Raw genomic sequence first — 21,546 nt, 5'->3', positions numbered from 1 at the left:
AAATGACAAGAGAGGAGAAAGAAATGTACACTTAGGATAAAGCACTGCACCAACAAAGGAGCCAATTAACCCATAATGATAGATTAGGATTTATCTACAAGTTGAACATTTGCTATGGCATCTTTAGTGAGCAGGCATTTAAAATCAAGCTCCCTCAATAGTTGGGCACAACCTATTTTTATTGGGTTCACATTATAACAAAAAGTGTAATGTATCTGATTCCATGCCTCATAAAGCTCTCGTTTTTAATGTAATTAGGACACTAAGGAAAAAGTAAACTATTATCTTATGTAGAGTAGATGAAATCTATGTTCTCGACCAAGTGTTTAGAAATGCGTCAAGAGCTCTAACAGATAATTCTGAGTTCTCACCAATAGTAACATCTGAAGAGCTGTGGGCCTCTAAGAACTTGTTGAGATGCTGCCAGACTTTGGGAATCCAGTCTATAATTTTAATTAGTTCCGCATTTCTCATACGGCCACCAATCTCCGTTTCAATGAGCTTTCTTCTCAAGAAACGGCCAAGAAAGCCCTTGACTGGCTCAGTGTGGTTGGCACACAGCACCCATCTGAAGTTGTGGTGGAGCTGAAGGTTTGGTGTGGAGGAAGTTGCCTGGTTCATAGTTCCAATAATGTAGGGACTGTGGAAAACAGATCAGTCAGTATTAACATCTAGAAAACACAGTATGTAAAAAAGAAAAAGAAAACCTTTAAGTAATCACATTATCTACTTTTTTTGCTACTACCACTGGCATGTGAAGGAAAACTATCTGAGCCTAAACAACATTGATCAGACCTCTCCATCTCTCCCAAAGTATTGGCTGGGAGTATCTGTGATTTTACAGAACATTTCAGAATATTTCATCTGCTTAAGAAACAGAAGGTACAGAATCCGTGAATGAATAATGGAGGGGGGGGGATACTGCACAGGGTGGCTAAATTCCACATTTTAATATCAACTAACCCATCAGCCTACTAAATCTTTGGTTGCAGGTCCTATACATTTTATTTATTCTGGGCTGGACCAAGATGGGCAGAAAAAATCAACCCCCATGTCAGGGTGGTGGTTTAGATTAGGCAGAGATGTTTCTCCACCAAGCTTTCCTGGCTCAACCAGGCTCCTGCTGAACATGCAGGTGGCCCCATTGCTGCGGTCTTTGCAGGCAGAAAGCCTCAGAACTGGGTGTTCCAAGGGTGAGGTTGAGAAAGCGCAGGAACCACTGGATCTTGAGCAAATCTTAATGTCATTGAAAACAGCATGGCCTCGAATTATCCTGGCCCCTTCACCTTCTGCTGCCATGACTGACAGGGCTGAGGATGATACAGTGGCCTTGCTGCTCTGCAAAACCACACTGATGGTCATAATGGGGAGTTTGGATTACGCCCTAAAATAGGTCACTTCAGTTAAATCCCACTGATTTCAATGGGAACTAAGCAATGGCTAATTTTTCACGTTTGATTTCAATAGTATCACGAGCAACTAATGTCTTGGATCCAGCCAAGTCAAGTCTCAAGGAATGCTCCTGGAGCATACACACTTTCCTTTCATGAAAGTTTAAGGCAGAACATGCTGTTACCATTTGTGGTACTTGCAGTTCAAGAGCCCATTGAAGATCTCTCCCAGGGAGCTGACATGGTGCAAGTTGTCCAGGATGATCACAAGAGGCATCTCCACAGCATTGTTTTCACTATTGCATTGGTCGGCAAGGTTGGAGAGGTATTGGCGGAGTTCCTGTGACGCAGATGCAAAAGAGAAAATTGGCTTTCAGGCATTTCTTTTGAAGATCTTGGAAAAAATGAAAGTGGCTGGATTCAGTGGTAGAACAGTCTTCTGTTAAGGGTGTGACAGCACACTACACAGGGCCAACATTCTCCCAAGAGAAATAACCTTTTGAATAGCGTGTATAATAGCTCGGACAAATTTGACATCTTGCTTAGAATCTTAATTGAAAAGCCGACTATGATCCAACTAAACACCATTTCACACGAGACAGGAAAAGGTGGTCCTCTTACATTCTGGGGCAGTTCACAGATGTCTCCTGATACTCCCAAAGAATTGAGATTGCTTCTGTAGGCATTAACAGATCTCTCTTGAAGTGATCATGTAACGAGAGGTGGTGTCTGGGGACAGGGTGGAGCCAGGATGATGAAAAGCATGTGCTGCATGTCAGGATGAGGGTAACAAAATTGGGGCTGCCAGGTTTGGCTAGGTAAAGTCACCAAGGTATCAACTAGTTTTCTGCACAAAACCTTCTGCAGAAAGCTACCAGGTCCAAGAATGTCATTGCACAGGACACAGGCTCAGCATTACAAAATGGAGGACTCCTAGGAGGACATTAATTAGTAACTGAATACTATTCTTCACTAGACAAAAAAAGTGGTCCTCTTGCAGGCCTTTTTCCACATGGCCTAGGAGGGCAGGGCCCTGACTGACTCCAGCTACAAAAGCTAAGGTTGCTGAAGAGAATCTTAGGCTGAGGTATTGTTGAGGGCTTTTTGTTGGGGTGTGGTTGTTGCTGCTGTTATTTTTTGCATCTTTATTTCGGATTTCGTGATTTAGGTGGAAATCTGGCTCCATTTGTTATGTTTGTAGTTATGTAACTTTTTATATGTTGTAAACCACCTTGAACATGGTCTTAAAGTTGGAAAGGCAGCATACAAATAAAATGACTGACTGAAAGAAACATCAGCTCACCCTACAAGAAGAGGGTCACCTGCATGCTTGCCAAGGCAGGCAAATGCATCAGGGCCTTTATCGCACCAATCTGCTGCTCAGGAACAAATTATTTTGATTTGTAAATGGTAAACTTTTTGAGGGGGGGGCAAGTCAATTATATGAATACTCACCTTACTGGACTTGTGATCCACATTAAATGTTGCAATAGCACCATCAGCCAGCTCCCTGCCCTCTCTAAGGACCATGTACTCTGACAGACGATTGGCTAGGTAGGTCTTTCCTGTGCCGCTTGGGCCAGATAAGATGATTCTCCTGTGCTCCATCAGGAGTGACACATAGCGCTGCAGAATAGGCTTGGGGATCAGGGACTCAAACACCAGGCAGTCCAAACTATTCTCTGCAATCCCTGTAACAACAGAAGACATGGCATTCAAAACTTAAGAACTAAAAGTTATCACCAGAAGATTTTATTTAACAAAATTTATAGACCACTTTACTGTAGCACAATCTCTAAGTGGTTTACAACAACTATTTAAATTATAAGAAAAACCATTTAAATATAATTAAAACCAACCATTAAATAGATTAAAACACTTCAGCATCTATGTGTCTGGATAGGCTTTCCTAAACTTGCTCACTTCAGGGTAGTGCAACTCTGTCCAGAATCAGCTGCCTTCCCACCTCTCAGAACTGAGGATACTTAATACACCTGCCTGATAAGGATTCAGCTTCAATCTATTCCGCCATGGCCAGACCACACTTGAAGTCCTGTGATTTCCTGTGGAAATCAAGCTTATGAGGAATGGTTGAGGGAGTTTAGCCTGGTTAAGAGGAGAGGAGATCCGATAGCCATCTTCAAATATCTAAAGCACTCATAGGCAAACTCGGCTCTCCAGATGTTTTGAGACTACAATTCCCATCATTCCTGACCAGATAGGGATGATGGGAGCTGTAGTTCTAAAACATCTGGAGGGCCGAGTTTGCCTATGCCTGATCTAAAGGACTCTTGCATGAAAGATAGAGCAAGCTTGTTTTCTCCTGCTCCAAAGGCTAGGACCCGAAGCAATGGCTTCAAATTACAAGAAAGGAGATTCCAACTAAACATCAGGAAGAACTTTCTGACGGTTAAGAGCTGTTGAACAGTGGAACGAACTCCCTTGGAAGCTGATGGACTCTCCTTCTTTGGAAGTCTTTAAGCAGCGGTTGGACGGCCATCTGTCATGGGTGCTTTAGCTGAGATTCCTGCATTGGGGGTTGGACCAGATGACCCTTGGGGTCTCTTCCAACTCAATATTTCTGTGTTTCTAGATAATTGTTATGTACTTCTAGGTTTACAGGAGGGAACACACCAATGCCTCCATCAAGGTGGATGGTACTTCCAATGAAGCACTGTTCACTTCCTGGACCCACACAGTAGTCACTCCCCTTAGACTAGCTCTAAGAAGCCAAGGCTCAAGAGGGTAGATTCATGCTTCCAGATTATACACATTTACGATGATTGTCGTGTAAATATGCCACACTTTGCTCACTTTAAAACAGCATTCCCGCCTCCACCCCATAAAAACTTCCTCTGAATTCAAAATACTTCTCTTTCCCCTGAAAAACCAAGTGATATGTTGAATCTTGTTTTGTACATTATGGGATAAACAAGGGAGACTACAATGAAACATTGCAGTGTGGGTTATACCTGTTCAGAATTCCAACTAGCCAGCTAGCCATGGCAGGGTTCTCATTAGCCACGACAATTTGTTCCATTGCCCATTGCCCCTTGCCCCTTTTCTGTGGGTTCCCCCTCCCTCCAACTGATATTCAATATTTCATGGTTACCCCAGGGTGGTGGTGGTTCTCTCTTAGCTTTAAAAATATTTTCTTCCTCCATATTTTTTTGTTTAGAAATGTATCTGCACACATATTTCTGTAAACCAAGGCATTCTTCTGAGCATATTGATACTTCCCTTCTGTTTCTTAGTGGCTGTGTTTTGACTACATAGCTGTTGGCACTCGCTGCCAAAGTTTAATATTAGAGGGAATGTTATGTTTTCTGGCAGAAAAACTTCCACCTGGGGGTGGGGGGAGAGAATACAAGCAATGTCAGCAGGGAGAATTGACTGTGAAAAAGGTCAGCAATTCTTAGAATCCCGCAGATGGAACTTCAGCTGGGAGAATACATAGGGATGGAATGTTTATCACCTGCTAAAAATTATCAAGCTTAAACATTTGTATGAACAGCTGTATATCTGGAAGGTAGAAATGTTACCATGAAACGACTTAAAAAGCACTTTGATCGTATAAAAATATATGTACTATAACCTGACTCTTAAAATCCAGCATTAGCATAGTTCTTGAAATGCCTAAATAAATAACTTGAAATATACATAAATAAACTTCAGCAATCGAAGCTTGCCTGATAGTCAACAATTACAAACAAGCAAAAATACTGGCTGAAATTCCATCTTCTATACAGCAGTTCCAAGGTGTAAGATCCCTGTTCCTTTTTTTATGCAACCACCCTAACGTCAGTGAACATGAATGCTTCTTCATTTGGAACTTTTCACTCAAAGAAAGACATGAAAAGGATAGGAAGAAGAAAGAAACTCATGAAAATGTCTCTTGCTCCTCTGAGGTTTCTCCAACGCCTGGCAAAACCTGTAATTACAAAGAACAGTAACAAATGGATCACCTATAATTTACCTTTGATAGTCACAGATATGGTATTGTTTTCACCAACCAGATAGCCACAGGGAAGCAGCTCAGGTGTCTCCATGCTATTTGTGCGAACAATTTCCCCAATGCTGTATCCCAGGACGCTGTCTGAGTTCAACCCTAGCTGACTTGCAGGATCAACATGAATGATGTATTCCTGTGAAAGGGAAGTAGAAAAGAATAATAACAATACATCAACCTTATCTTCAAGGGTCTTGGTTCCCTAATATTGAAATTTCACAACTGCATTTTTCATTTTGAAAATGAACTAATTTGTGCAATGAAGAAAGGCAAACCCAAAGTCTACTTTAATCAAAGAGTAAAGAGAGGGAAAGGGTAACAGATATATGCAAAAACCACACAGCATATCAGCAGACTCACTAGAGATTTCAGTACTTGTTGAACCATCACACTCAGTTTCCATGTAAGAGAGTTAATATAGGACTTTTCTGTCTATGTGAAATGTATTGTATATGCACTGTATATTTAAATTAAGAGGTGCAGACACATATGAAGTCCTGTATACATTATGAAAAGAGGCCAGGTGCTGGACAAAAACAACAGCAACAGGGGGTGTTGTCATCTCCTTACACTGGTTGTGAACTTTCAGAGGCATCAGGCAGGCCACTTTTGGACAAGGTGTTTCCCGGATGTTGAGTCCTTGAATGTTCTTGGACTCCCAGCAAAAACTTTAGAGATGATGGGAGGAGTGGTTCAACAACATATGTGGACCCACAGGTGGGAAAGAATGAATTAGGTGGAATTTTGACCTCACCCAGCAAGGTATTTCTTACAGTCCTCCATTTCAGGCTATGGCATAATGCATGAAACCTCTTCCTTCAGTGAGATCACAAGTATTGGAGGAAAAGTGTCAGTTGCCACACTGCATATTACAATGGAAGTACAGTGGTACCTCGGGTTAAGTACTTAATTCGTTCCAGAGGTCCGTTCTTAACCTGAAACTGTTCTCAACCTGAAGCACCACTTTAGCTAATGGGGCCTCCCGCTGCCGCTGTGCAGCTGCTGCACAATTTCTGTTCTCATCCTGAAGCAAAGTTCTTAACCCGAGGTAATATTTCTGGGTTAGCAGAGTCTGTAACCTGAAGCGTATGTAACCTGAAGTGTATGTAACCCGAGGTACCACTGTACAGGTCTTGAATATCCTCAGTTGGCATTTATTTGAACCTCTGGAGCTGGGAGGCTGCAGTGGTCAAGAAGGATGTACCATATGACCAGATATACATTGTGTATTTGGTCTTCTCTTTTGACTTTTTTTGTTTTAAAGATAGGAATGTTGAAATAAAGTAAGATTATTTAGCACACACTGCAGCCAGTACTTAATGACTTTTCAGAAGCCTACATTATATACGGTGTAAAAAAAATAATGTATACAACATAAAGAGAAATACGATGCTCCAGTTAGTATGTTTTGCAGGCTGCAGTACATCAGGCCTTGGGGAAGCCTCACTTTAAACTGATGAAGCAAAGGAACCTGTCAGAAGAGTTTTCTGCCTAAATAAAAAATAATAGCTTTCAAAGCTATCCAAGATGTTAGAAGTAACAAAAATAACAATGTTCACCTTAAACAGCCTTCTAACAACGCCATCGAGAACATCCCATTTGGTCTTTCCACTGACGCCTATGCAGCCGATAAGGAAGAGGCAAGGCCTGGAATCCTAAAGGCATACAAATATGTTAAAAGAAAGGCAAATATGGTGCTGTTGCAGCACTATATAAATTATTTCACCATCATCCAAGCTACTTTGGTGTACATCCCTGGGCCGAGACATAACCCCTACATGTGTGCCATTGCAGACCTGATCTATTCTTTGACTAGGAAAGCATGTACACTGGGGATTTCTCACGCAAATAGGGCAGAACCAAGACACAAAGAATTCTGTATGCTCACTGGCACCTCATCAAATTATGTGCCAAGTTCCTAAACACTAGTGCAGTCTATTTAACCACTTTGCTAACTGAAATATATAGGGGGGGTGGGTTGTCAAATGATTTATTGAATTATGACCAGAATTAAATTAAATCCAGAGCATTTCCATAATCCACTAATTTAGGAATCCAATCTAAAAACACAGGTAGGATTAGTCTGGAAGGAACCATTTGTGTCAAACCTGTGCTGACTTCTGCAAATCATTGTTACCATGAAGCTTGTCCTCTAGAAGTCAAAAAATGTGCTCCCATGTGACAATACAAGCCTTCTAAACCTAGCAGGCAAGTTCTGCAGATAAACAGGTGCCTCTCTCATTACCCTGCACCTGATCTAGGTCTTGGATCACTGTCACTAGCAATGTTTATTTTAAAAGTTAATTTAAAACCAGTGAACAGGAGAAAGGGCATGTTTCAGCTTATACAAGACAAATCTTGAAAACTTCCTCCAAGCTAGGCATGTTTGGTTCAATTTCTCTTTTATTCATGCCAAGTTCCTAGGGTACTAGCAGGTCTGGACATCACAACATCCATGGCTGCTGGTATTGTGTCTAGACTAGAACGCCAAGCATATTCATCCCTTTAGAAGCCGTGATAAAGGAAAGGTCCTAGTGGGAACCAGGCCAAAGCTGATCTTTTGAGAATGGAAGTACTTCTGAGGGCGGGATTGGAGAGTCATTTTTTTCTTAGTCTTTGAAAACTAAGGAAATAGTTGGATGCAATCCACTAAAATAAAGTTTCAACAGAGCAGACCCACTGAAATGAATTGACCTAGGTTAATCATGTCCATTCATTTCAATGGGATTACTCAGAGTATGACTAATATAGATTTTCCACTCTTTGGAGTATTCCGTAGTTCTGCTCTCCCCACAAGGGGAACTTTTTCATGCAGCTGATCAAAGGATTACAGCAAAGCCCTGAAGGGATTGACTTTGAAGTTGTTTCACCTGAAATCAGGTGAGTAACAGGTGGTCAGCCAAAATGGGTCTCCAGGGGTTGGAGGAGTTTAGGATCGGGCCCACTGGCCAGATCCTCATTTTTGTTCTTGCACTAAACCCTTTTTTGTATGCTTCAAGCAGTTTCTTTAACCTTCCATTCATTTAAGCATAACATTATTCTTATGATCAGCCATTGGGTCATCAGTCATTTCCTAGAAGCAAACTAGTGACGAAACCTGAGTCTTGACTGCATTGCTTCAGACTACAGATAGGACTTCAAGTGACAAAAATACTTAAAATAGTGAACGATGTGGGTTTCCTCACAAAAACTTCAGTCTACGTAGCATGCCAACAGACCTAGTCTCTGATAACGTGGAATGGAAAAAGGTGAAAAGCAAACTCCACACATAACTCACTTCTCTCCATTTAACTTCATCCTGAAAACTGACAACTATTTTAACATGCCTGCCACCTTCTTTTCGAGAAGAACCATCGCTGGGGTCATCCAGCAGCATGTCTGTGGACAGGAAACAAATTCTTTTTTAGTTACAAATGGTGAGCTGGGAAAATACGCTCATATGGTTATTTATTTCATTTATAAAATAATTTACGAGTTGGCTTTCAGCTCAAAAAGGGTCCCCGAGCTACTTAAAAATTTTAAATTTGTAACTTTTTTTTTAAACATACAACCCTATCTAATTCTACTAAGAGTCGACCCACTGAAATTAATAAGACATGAGTTAGTTATGTCTATTAATTTCAGTGGGTCTTCTCTGAGTAGGACTAACACTGGATACAACCCAAGACAATGACAAACAGATTGAGAACAAAGGTGGGGGCGAGAATCACCTTTGAAGAGAGAGTGTAAAATGAGTGACATTCAAAATCTTTGTGTGGAACAAATAAGTTTAAAGGACCCACCCACAACTAAAGAAAGATGAAGTCAACCTAACCTCTCCTAGTGGTGAGACAAATAGCAGGACCTCTGAAGCAGATGTTAATTTGTGAACTTAAAGGGCAGGTTCATAGTCTTGATTTACCCTGCTACAAAAAAACAAACAAAAACAAAAACCCTACAGTATTACTCTTTTTGTGAATATATGCAAGGCTGTGTTTACTCCAGCCCTTATAGATGAAAATTATGCACCAAGAAAAGTGTAGGTGCACGTGTCTATGTTACACAAACTTTCAAACAGTTGCTTGCTTTGGATAATTAGATTTTTAATTGCTTGATTCTGTGAACACTGCCAGGTTTGGTGCTTTTGAAATTGTGAAGCACACACTTCTTGGAATGTACGTAAGACCTGAAATAATGGAAAGACATTCCTCTTGCAATCTGGAACAGACATGGAAGAAATGAGGGAAGACCACAGAAAAATTAACAGCATTTTCTCTCGAAAGAAATTTTACTTTGGCAAATGGGTGCAATTAAACTGACTCCCAACATGATTTTGCACAGCTGAAGTCATAGCTGGAATGCTACGCTTCAAAGTGAAACAGAGCTGCCAATGATATTGTAATGGAAGGGTTTGTCCCAGCCCTTCCATCTTCACACCTTAGCCACCAGCGATTATTTACAGCTATTATTTATTTACGGCTACAGGATAAAACCTGTCGGCTGCCCTACTCACCAAGACTCGCTGACTCTGTGAGGTTCAGGCTGTGCTGGGAAAGACCCATGGACTGCCTTGGAGAGGATGAAATGGAAACCTGAGATTGGGCCCTGCTGCAGCTGCCTTGATTTTCCGACTTCAGCCGGTCATTTTCTGCTTTTAGTTTCTCGATCTCACTCTAGATTAGAACAAGAAAATAGCTAGTAAAGGGAATGGAAGGTGCATGCCCTTTCAGCTTTTTTTATACACAAAGAGAGATAAAAATCTCTTACACATAAACACACACAAACATGAGATACAGCTTACCAGCTGGTCCACTGTTTCTCACTATCCCCAACAGTTTTCAATCAAAGTCGTTTCCTTTTCAAGCTTTGCTGGTAGACCAGGCTTCCCCACTTTATCCATCCCCTCGCCTTGGCCTTCCCATAGTCAATCTTCCCCCAATCAGGCAGAATTACACATGAGAGCTGATAAAGTTTTCATGGCAATCTTCTTTGAGTTGTAATGAGACCTGCAGGGATCTCTGCACTTTTTGCAGTAGTACTGTTTTTTCTTTCTGAATGATGTGGTGGCTGTTGTGAACTCTCTCTCTCAAGTAGCCACTGAACTTCCACGGCTGAATGGGGATTTGAACTCTGGCCTCCCAGGTCCTAGGCCAGCACTCTAACCACTACACCACACTGGCTCTCACATTTCCATGTAACAAGGCCCAAAAGCACAACAGAGATGCACCAAAAGAGAAGCTAACTTCAGAGAAACACATTTTTCAAGTCTTGCTTTAGATAGGCTTTCTGACGATGGGTGTGGTTCTACTCTGCTGCTTATTTGGTTTTTTGGTATTATTGTTTTCAGAACATTTTCTAGGTTTTAATATATGTTTGGATGTCACTTTGAACACCCATGTTGAATAAATAACAAAGCCATAAACTCTGCAAATAAAATAAATGAATTATAATAAAACGGTGGGATCGAAGAGCCAGATTTATGAAGCAGAAATGACAGACACGTGGGGATGTATAATATCTATATATTCATGGCAGAATGTAACAAAGAGTGACCACCTTGCCTCGCCCTATGGCCCATCCACACACATTGGTGACAATTAGTGGCAACTTTAATGAGCATGCCTCAAGCGTCTTGCCTTGGCATTTGCTCTGGAATGAAAAATATAGTGTTACATAAAACCTTTACAGAGAAGCTCTAATTTTAGGTTTAGCGTGTAGATGTGTGTGTTGATATAGATCAGTAACAACTGAATAAAAAATAGGAATCACAGAGTAAAAATAAACGGACAGTTTTCCCAATGGAGATAAATATAGGAAGTGTAGTTCCCTGAGGTAAGGTATTGGGAATTGTGCTTTTTAACTTTCCATAGATTATATGGAGTTAGGAGAGAGCAGTGAGGTAACCAAGTTCTGTTGGCGATACCTAACTGTTCAGGGCGGTAAAAACAAAAGGGGGGAGTGAGATGCTTGGAAAGGATCTCTCCTAACTAGGTAAGCGGAGAGGAAAATGGCAAATGCATTTCAATGTAAGCAAGTGTAGAGTGATGTGGTGGGGGGACGACCCCTAAACTAAATTTCACATATTTGCTCATGGAATCTGAACTGATAGTGACTGACCAAGGAAGAGGCCTTGGGGTTGTAGTGCACAGCTCAATGAAGGCGATGACCCAGCGTGCTGCTGCTGTGAAAAAGGCAAATGCCATGCTAGGAAATTATTAGGAAAAGGACTGAAAATAAAACTTCTGATATCACCTTAAAAAAAGGAAGACTTGATAGAGGTTTGTAACATGATGCAAAGTGTGGAGAAAGTGGATACAGAAATGTTTTTCTCCCTCTCTCATAAAAGCAGAGCAATGAAGGACCGTTCAGGAGGGACAAAAAAAAAAAAAATGCTTTGGGGGTCAGTATGCCTCTGAACGCCATCTGCTGAGAATCACAAGCAGGGAAAGTGATGTTGCACTCAGGTCCTGCTTGGGGGTTCCCACAGGCATCTGTTTGCCCCTGTTTGTGAGGATGCTGGGCTAAGCAAGCCCAGCAGGGTTTTTCTAAAGTTTGCATATGTGCTGCTGCAGTTCCTTCCTACCTGCATTCTGTTCATAGCTTCCCGAAGTTGGTCAAGTTGGTGGGCGGAGCTGAGGGCCTCCAAACGGATATCAGTTAGCTTCATCTCTTTGTCTCTCAGCTCATTTCGCAACTGCATGACTGTTTCCGCTTCACTATCGATACATTCTGAAATCCTGGGAAAAGATAATAACGAGCCGTTCACCGAAGAGCTTGAGAAGCAAAAATTCTGAACGTTAGCAAAAATCAAAAGTGTCATTGCTCTGCTTTCAACCAGATTTTTGTTTGTTTGGGGGGACTTGGCAAAAATGGTGAGATGAAGGGGACCCTATCATTAGGAATGGTCTCAGCCTGCCCAAGGAAAAAATGTATGATGACAGCCAGCAGAATAAGGGCAGAGAAACTACCATTTTGGTTGTGACCTATACAGAGTTTGTTAAGCTGCTGTTAAACGTACAGTTGTTCATTGGGAAATCTATTCAGCCTGAAAATCCCAGGTAAATTAAGGAGGCATAGTAGCAGCAGTCATTTGGAGATTGATGGCCTCAAAGAAAGATTTAGTACTCAGCAGGTGTAGTGCACAGCTGGGCGCCCCTGTATGACTCTGGAGGGCTTTGGAATCCTATACCTTTTCAGCTTACTCTGCAATGTTCAGGCTTTTTTAAAAAAGAAAGAAAGAAGTAGTTTTATTCTCCTGGCACCAGCTTTCTCCACCCTCCCACCTACTCAAATTGAACAGAGTTAAATTACTCCCTAACACATAAAAGACAAGCAGCACCCTTGCCATTTTCTGGCAATTTTTCATATCACATGTATCCTGTGAATAAATCTTTTTCCCCCCAGCTTGGCTCCCCCTGTCCTCAGCAATATCAAAAACCAATTATATGGTACTGCAGTCAAGAAACAAGAAAGGAAGGAAGGGGAGAGCTATGAAGAAAAATGGTGCTTTACCATCCATGCAATGGCATAGCATGAGGGGGCCATGGCCCCGGGTGCACAATCTGTGGGGGTGCGAACCAGGTGCCCCCCTGCAGAGACCCCCCTTGCGCCCTGCCGGCGCCAGGGGCTGGAGAGCACGGAGGGTGAAGATCGCCCTCTGTGTGTCTCATTCCCGCCTGGCATGTTGAGCCACAGCTCCCCCTTCCCAGGGTCAGTCCTAAACCAGGGACAGAGAGCAGCTGCAGTCCCTGGCCGCAACTCTGGAGAGTGGCCATGGCACGCCCAGCCGAGGCTCCTCCTTCCCTGAGTCAAGGTTGACCTGGGAGCGGAGAGTGGCCTGATCCGGGGCAGAGAGATGCTGTGGTGTGCAAGGAAGCTCCTGCTTCCTTGCTGCCAGCTCCAGTAGAGTGAAGAGAGTGGATGGCTATGTTGCCACCCACTCTCCTGGACTGGGGTGCCCTGAGCCGGTGCCACAGCAGGCTCCCTCTGTGCCCCATGACCCATGTGCTATTTAGATACTGCCATGTTAGGGATGCTTCCAATGTTCTCTCAGTTCAGGCTAAGAAACTAACTTTGAGGGCCTGCCTCAAATGCAAGGATTTTTTAAAGCTTGGGTTCTTTTGTTCCAAAGTTGTTCAAGCTGGAGAATTCCTAGCTTCTCCTTGGCTGTTTCTGCTAGCCTTCCCCTTCTCCAAATATCATCCTTGTCTGCTGCCATCCTTCAAACCATATCCCCCCATCATTTTCCTGCCTTGAAGCTGCTGTAGTAGCAGCAGCAATGGTGCATGGTGAGGGAAAGAGGAGGATGATTCCCTCCCCTCTCTTTCAGTCTCCTAGACTTTCTGGGTAACAGTGAGGTGTAAGACCATGGAGCACTATGGAAAATATTGCTTCTAACCACTTTCCAGTCCAATGAATACTTTAAAATATCCCTTAGTTTGTGAATTCTGTGTTCACAATGGAGTACTTGCAAACCTTTGGTTTTGTTAAGACTGACAAAACTGATGACAGAAACCTAAAGTGCCAAGGACTAAATAATATCAGCAAAATGCAAACAACTCAAGAAATTCAACTATATAAAGAAACTTTGGATTGATACAATACATCTTGATAAAATACAGTCTTTGCTTACATGACTGTCAGGCTGAAAATATTATGTAGGCTGAATCTGGGAAATATTAACACTACGTATATCTATTCATAGTGCTCTTCTGCTTTCTAATAAAGGCTACACTCAGAAGCCAAATAAATCAGTGCTGAAGCCCTAGGCAGCCTAGTGCTCTGCTTTTCTCCTCCTTAATTCTGTAGGCCTGTTTATTCCTCAGGTACTTGGTACTTGTCAAGACTCGTCACATGCATTCTTTGACTGATGACAGGCACCATCATAAAAGACATGATGGATTACATGGCTTTAAGCTTTTGCTCACCATTCAGTACCACAGGGATAGGATAGGCTAGTTTCAGAGTGATGAAAATGAGATAACATAGTTGAAGATAAGTGAGAATTTTAAAAATAAAAATACATGATTCTATGATATCTTAATCTACAGGGCTTTTAATTTCAGGAATGCAAATTTTAGTGATGCCTGATTATCTCAAGTATTCCCTGTTTTCTAATCTCTACTAAATTCTGTATCTTACCATCACACACAGTTGGGCTATAAGGGGCAGTGGAAAATCATCTTAACCATTGAGGTTGCATGGAAGAAGAATATTCAAGCTTTGCAATACTGTTTACATTCACCATTTCCTGAACCCCTTCAATAACTTTTGACAGCTTCTCCTGAGCCTTAGAGTCTTCCTCAAAGCTACAATCTAGAGTGGACATTTCAAAAATGTCCTCTCACCATCACTTTGATGGCTTCTGGGTCTGATCTAGCAATTTAAGGTATATGATGGATGAGTAAGCATCACTGTATAAATGAACAGCCAAAAACAAGAAAGAAAAAAAGATAAAGCAAATACCCACATTATAGTTGGCACTGGCTTCAAGTACCTGACTAAATAAACCTCAGCTTAAGAAAATCTACTTAATCCTTAGTGTCTTGTTCTTTTATAGAGTCCACAGAAAAACGGACTCCAAATCCAGCATAAAACAACAGCAACATGTCAACAGGAACTCTCCTGGACATGCAAACTCAACTCACAGTGAATTAGAATGGGACGTTCTCAGTAATGGCGTAGAGATAACTGAGCCATTGTGATGCAGTTTTGGCGATGAAGGCAGGGAACAATCCGTCATCTCCTCAATATCTGAATGAGAAGAAGCTGACTTGGGGGACTTCTTTTTACCAAATGCTTGTTTGAAGGAACTACGCAGCTGAAAGAAAAAGAGCAGAACAAGAAAGATTATACATAAAACAAACTGCTTTATGATGATAAGTAAGGAACAGGAGAAAATAGTTAGCATGCAACACTTTAAAAAATGGTTACAAAAGTCCATTTTGGGCAGTACAAATTGACAATGGAAGTACAGATTGCTACCTTTCTGTTCTGGAAATCTTTACACTGTGTTTAAGAAGGACATTGTCTGAGACACTGCAAAAGTTCTGGCTGTTGACAAGCCCTTATTCTGAAGCACACCTTTCCACTCTGAGACATTGCAAATTCTTTTCGGCTCAAGGACAATTTTATTACGGTGTTATCACAGGTTGCAGTTATGAAATGACATGGCTCAGATGAGGTTATTGATGCTGACAGAGTTAATCATGTAAATGGATTAGTTAGCTTTGTATTTTAAAATTTAAAATACATCTTTCTTACCTCGTTGACCTGCCAGAGGAAGTACAAGCAAAAAGGGAAGCGGGAAGGAAAAAAAGACAAGTTTTAACAGATAAAGCCTGTGACAGGGAAAGCGCTGGATTTCTCAGACAAACGTGAACCCCACCCATCCACAAAAGCACACACACACAAAACAAATAATTTTACCATGGAAAATAATATTGTAAAGCATGTCATCTTATGATCAGAATAGGCCTGGGACATTTCACAGAGCTGAAAGGATGATGTACAGAGTTCAATATAAATTCACATTGGATGAGATTCACCTAGCCAGTCCTGTGAGCAGAAGCCCTGTGTAAGAGTTCTGCTTGCACAATTGGGCTCTGCCTCTCTGTGCCCCACCTGAAATTGGCTTGGCTGGGGTCAAGGTAACCCCCAGGACAGCATGTGGTGGAGAAGAGGGGGGATTGTTCCGTCAGGGAAGCTGCAACGCTTGTGCAGACAGAATGATTAGAAGAGCATTATGATGAATTCCACCCATTATATTTTGCAAGTCACCCAAATTATCTCCTATCAGCCCAACAAAGGATCTCACATAATCCTTCAAAATGACTTTGCACAAAAGCCCCATTCTCAACTTCTCCACCATACATTTGGTCAAGTGAACATTTGTCGGATCCGAACATAATCCCTCAGAATTACTGTACACAAAAACTCTATACTCATATTCTCTGCCACACATTCTGGCAAGTATTCATTTGTAGGGCCTGTACACATGACCATAATCTCTCAAAATCACTGTGCACAAAAGCCCTGTACACAATCCATCAAAGTTACTGACCATAATAACCCTATTCTCATTTTTTCAAGCACATGTTTTGTCAACTATACATTTGTAGAACCTCCTGCACACAACCAGGTCCCCAATCCTGAACACAAGCCCTGCATGTATAAAACTGTACATGTTTAGAGACCCTTTCCACTCTTGGTCTGAGGTGCAGAGGTCAGGGAGCCTCAAGGGGAGACAATTCCTCTCCATGTGCTGATTAAAAGAATGCAGGAGGTGAGAACAGTGCTTAGACTCTGTAAATTACTGGCCCCCCATAATATTCAGCAAAAACAGGAGCAGGCCTCAGGCTGACATGCTCTTTTACATCATTGACAGAAAGTTATTTCTGTCCCATGTCAGAATTTGCATTGTGAAACTCTTGAAAGGATAATGAAAATACTAGAGAAAGAAGTTTATTGAGGGTAACAAGCATAAGTCAAGATCCAGAAGGGGAAGAAGTGCAGAAGCCCAGATACTGGAGAATATTAATGTTGGCAACTCACCTGCAGTTTCATTGTTGCAGGGGTGGGGAAGTCAACCTTTTCCAAGGAAAAAGCCTTAGTGGGCTGAATAGGATCTACAAGTCTTATGTTAGCTAACCCTTTTTATAGGGAGAGGAGGCAGCATCCGTTTATTTGCTTACAACACACAAAATCCAAAGACGCAAAGGGACTACAGGAACTAAGTTCATCTGTTCAAACTACGATAAAAGCAACGTCACGATGGCAGAGGTAGTATCACAAAAACGGGATTCGATATCAGATACCTTTCCTCCAGCACATGGGACCTTGCATACAATAAGCGGCAAGCAACGAAGAAATGGGAAGTGAAAATGGTTATTTTGAAGGCTTCTACCACAAATTAAGTTTAAAGACTGATACACGTAGGTCTCACTTTCCGAACACAATGCATTCCCAGGAAATCATTCATTAGGTTTGCATAGCGAGTTGTTTCCCATGGGAACACTTCTATTCAATGCTTTCTCCCGCCATGCTTTCTGCCTGAAACTGCAGCAACCAATCAGCAAAAGCCAAACAAAGGAAAAGCTGATTCGTCCAATCACTCCTGCTCCCTGATTGTACCAAACTCTCTCCCTCTGCCTGTAATGGTTGCCACCGACCAGCAAAAAAACAAGTACGGGTTGGACAAACTCTGGCTGTTTGGATATCTGAATCAGCCATTTGTATAGCAAGGTTTGGGTATAATTCTTTGCATTTGGACAACTGAGATTTTGGATAACAAATGTTCCGATCACAGGACCTGTGTATATTTTTGTTTTGCCATGACAATACAGTGGTACCTCGGGTTACATACGCTTCAGGCTACAGACTCCGCTAACCCAGAAATAGTACCTTGGGTTAAGAACTTTGTTTCAGGATGAGAACAGAAATCGTGCAGCAGCAGCGCAGCAGCAGCAGGAGTCCCCATTAGCTAAAGTGGTGCTTCAGGTTAAGAACAGTTTCAGGTTAAGAACGGACCTCCGGAACGAATTAAGTACGTAACCAGAGGTATCACTGTAGTCAAAAGAGGGCCCAAGGTATAATGAACATAATTAATACTTTTCCTAAGGGTGAAACCAGACTACTCAAGAGAGCGGAGCTTTTCCTTATGCAGATAGCTTACACACACATTTATCATGGACACAAATACTAATTATTATTTGACTGATAGATTTTATCACCATCTATTTAAAGTAAAATCCACCACTTCCAACTCTCTGTGCAGATGAACAGCATAACACTGAGTCATAGAATTACTTTATGCTATACTTGATCTTAGCCAAAAGGCTGATGATTACTTTTTGGTGTGAATTCTTAACAAGTATTGTACTGAAATTCACATTTCCACACCTATGGCATGGAAAATTCATCTGGAGGAGCAGTGTGTGTGTGTGTGTGTGTGTGTGTGTGTGAGAGAGAGAGAGAGAGAGAGAGAGAGAGAGAGAGAGAGAGAAACTAATTCTTCCCTTGCATACTATTTTTCCAGTCAGAATTGTTTCCCCTTCTAGGCTGCTGTTGGCCCCATTATATTAAAAATACACCAATTTTGGTGACAATAAGCTGAGACAGAGTCCATACTTCACTGAACAGCACAGTGGAAGGGGTTAAACCACCACTTCAGCTGCTCTGAAATTAGAAACCTTGTAGGTGCATTTCAGGGAGGAGAAAAAAAGTGGGAGATCCATTCACAGATATCCTGTGGTAAAACATGTTGTTTGGATGTCAACCACTTGCAGCTAAAACTTTGTCAAGTCCTAAGAATGGGCATAAGTTAATATTTATTCACTGGGTGTCCATCATACTCATTTTAGTTCAAGGCAGTGCATTTACTTGGCTCATGTACTGTATTTTCTGGAAAGCTGATAAGACAAACACACTTCAGTTCATTTGATCTGCTCTGTTGAAGCATACGTACCCAGTTCTTTCTTTTCTTTTTCTTGGAGTCACATTCTATGTTGCTTCCCACACTGGAATGGCTGGTTGCACTGTTAATGCTAGAGACACTGTCTGAGGAGTGCTGCCTCCGGATCCGCAAATCAGTGGTTTGTGCAGTCCCACTTCCTACATGGTAATTAAACATAGTTAAATGCATTCAGAAATGGCATCTTCCTTTTTCTTCCTATACATGGACATTCTCCCTTGCTGCCCCTTGCTATCACATGCAATCAAAATTGCCTGACCCACCTTCTTCATAGCCAGCCCAGAGAACTATAATAGTCCTGTGCTGGTACTGGCTGGGGCACATGGTACCGTATTTTTTCGTGTATAAGACTAATATAAGACTAGGTTTTCCCCCCTAAAAAATAATGTCAAAATTAGGCGGCATCTTATAGACGGATACATCCCCCCCACTTTCTTAAATCCGAGCCCCCCAAAATAGGGGACATCTTATACATGGGGGCGTCTTATAGACGGAAAAATACGGTAGTTGTAGCCAAAATCTCTGGAGAGTTTAATCACTGAATCTCTGTTCCTCCTGCCATACTATATCCTAGCATGGATCCAGAATTGGCTTCCATAGTCACTTACGGACACACCATTAAGACAGTGTTCATGGAAGACAATCTTACTTGGCCACGATTGATTGCCAAAGAGGAGGAAGAAGACTATCCTAGCATGGCAGAATAACATCACTATGTGGGTGATGGAGCAGGAAGTGAATCTTGACTGCTGAAACAACATAGCAGCGGTGGTTATGTTAGATGGAAGAGGCAGAGCAATGCTGACTACTGGGTATGGAGAATGTGGCACTGGAAAAGAAACTGCTAGAGAGATGTGGGTTGCAGCAAGGGACCCTACTGTAGTATTGTGGGGATTCCTAAGCTACATGTCTACAAACAGTATTAGTAACAACAGGCCTACCACTGCAAGAAATAAAGTTCAGTTTGATGATTAAACACATAGTCTATCTCTGGAAAAAGAACTCTGCAAAACTTTGCATCAGCTATTACCAAGGGGATGAATGCCCTCAGAGCGTTACACTGTTATTGAAAGGGAAGGCTGAAATCTTTCCTTTACCTTTGCAGGCGAGCTCAGGTGTGTTAATTACACCATTTATGGCAGCCTGAGCAGCAGCGTTTTGTTTTTTCAGTAGTTCAATAGTTTTTCTTAACTCATTCAGTTCTGAATCCTGCAACACACACAAAAACAAACAAACTAATGAATGAATGTTGCCTCTGGATTTTCTCCAAAGAGTGGTCAAGCAGCCTGTACAGCACTAAAAGTTGAGACCATGCAGTCAAGCTGGATGGGTGTTTAACGGGGACTCTAAGGTGAGTCTGAATCTGGTACCTGAGCAGTGGTCAGCTATGGAGACTTAGGAAGATTTTATGGATTTCACCTGTTTGTATGTTTGTCTAACTGATCAAAGATGGCTAAAAGTAGAGAAGAATATCGGTGGTGCTGAGCACATGATGTAAGGGTACAAGGACTTCTTACTTTAGTAGGAGGGTTTAAGGGTCCCTCAAGTCAAACTGGCTGGAAACCAGCAGGCCACATGCCCTTATCTGTACTCTGCCTTCTCCACATCATGACTCACTTCTTTAGGACACTTGGGCTAGTTTCACAAACTCTTACAAGCACAACCCACCTTGCTCATTTCTATTTTTTGCTTGCTGCACACTGTATTGAATGGTCCAGACTAATCTAGGATAGCTACAGTGGTGCCCCACAAGACGAACGCCTCGCAGGACGGAAAACCCGCTAGACGAAAGGGTTTTCCGTTTTGGAGGCGCTTCGCAAAACGAATTTCCCTATGGGCTTGCTTCGCAAGACGAAAATGTCTTGCGAGTTCCTGCGGGGTTTTTTCCCTTTCCCCCCCCTTTTCCTAAGCCCTAAGCCGCTTATCAGCTGATCCGCTAAAAGCCGCTAAACCGCTAATAGCGCTAATCTGCTAAGCTGTCAATGGGCTTGCTTTGCAAGATGAAAAAAACGCTATACGAAGAGCCTCACGGAACGGATTAATTTCGTCTTGCGAGGCATCACTGTACTTGGGTTTAGAACACATGACAAAAATGATAGTTTCCCATGCTCCCAGTGTAATGCTTGTTTGCCCAATTCTGGCTCATCAGCTGTATACAGCAGAAAGGAATAAGCTGATGCAAATCAGCATAAATTTATTAAACTGCAAACTGCGTAGATATTCTAGAGCAACCTGAATGAGCATATAGATCATTCTATTTTAGAGTAAAAGTGCTCACTACAGTGATTATGATTATAGATCCTTGCCCTAACAGTAGTAAATTGAAAATTTTACAACAGCTCAAAGATGCAAGAGTGTCATGTCTGCATCTCTGTAGGATCTTACTTTATAGACATTTTAGTTAGTCTAAGATATTGTAGTTCTATAGTGGGTTGAAAATACGCTTTTTTTTTTTTTTTTTTTGAAAAGATCTTTATTGAACAGATTTTAAAAACCACATACAAAAATATAACAGGGCTAATAACAAACATATAACAAGCATATAAAAAGAAAACAAACACCAGTGAAAAAGAAAGAAAAAAGAAAAAAGAAAAAAGAAAAAAGAAAAAAGAAAAAAAATAAAGAGTAAGAAAAATACAAAAGACTTACAAACTTACAGACCTACAAACAATAAACCTCCGTCCATCTCGGTTTTG

At 41.7% G+C, this 21,546-nt stretch overlaps 1 protein-coding gene across 8 annotated transcripts in view; it reads right to left on the bottom strand.

Annotated features, from left to right (window-relative positions):
• Window positions 1-21,546, bottom strand: part of NAV2 (neuron navigator 2) — a 541,062-nt gene that overhangs the window by 11,427 nt on the left and 508,089 nt on the right. For all 8 annotated transcript variants that reach the window (XM_079970617.1, XM_079970619.1, XM_079970612.1 and 5 more), the window contains 11 exons: window positions 19,948-20,059; window positions 18,845-18,990; window positions 15,027-15,199; window positions 11,963-12,116; window positions 9,893-10,052; window positions 8,678-8,778; window positions 6,960-7,055; window positions 5,368-5,536; window positions 2,847-3,082; window positions 1,577-1,731; window positions 372-640 (listed from right to left, as the gene is read on the bottom strand). In XM_079970617.1, the coding sequence (XP_079826743.1) occupies window positions 372-640; window positions 1,577-1,731; window positions 2,847-3,082; window positions 5,368-5,536; window positions 6,960-7,055; window positions 8,678-8,778; window positions 9,893-10,052; window positions 11,963-12,116; window positions 15,027-15,199; window positions 18,845-18,990; window positions 19,948-20,059 (1,771 nt within the window). The remainder of the gene's footprint in view (window positions 1-371; window positions 641-1,576; window positions 1,732-2,846; window positions 3,083-5,367; window positions 5,537-6,959; window positions 7,056-8,677; window positions 8,779-9,892; window positions 10,053-11,962; window positions 12,117-15,026; window positions 15,200-18,844; window positions 18,991-19,947; window positions 20,060-21,546) is intronic.

The sequence above is a fragment of the Podarcis cretensis genome, assembly GCF_951804945.1.
Source record: "Podarcis cretensis genome assembly, chromosome: 1".
NCBI classification, from domain to species: domain Eukaryota; kingdom Metazoa; phylum Chordata; class Lepidosauria; order Squamata; family Lacertidae; genus Podarcis; species Podarcis cretensis.
This window is presented reverse-complemented; position numbering and strand designations above follow the sequence as displayed.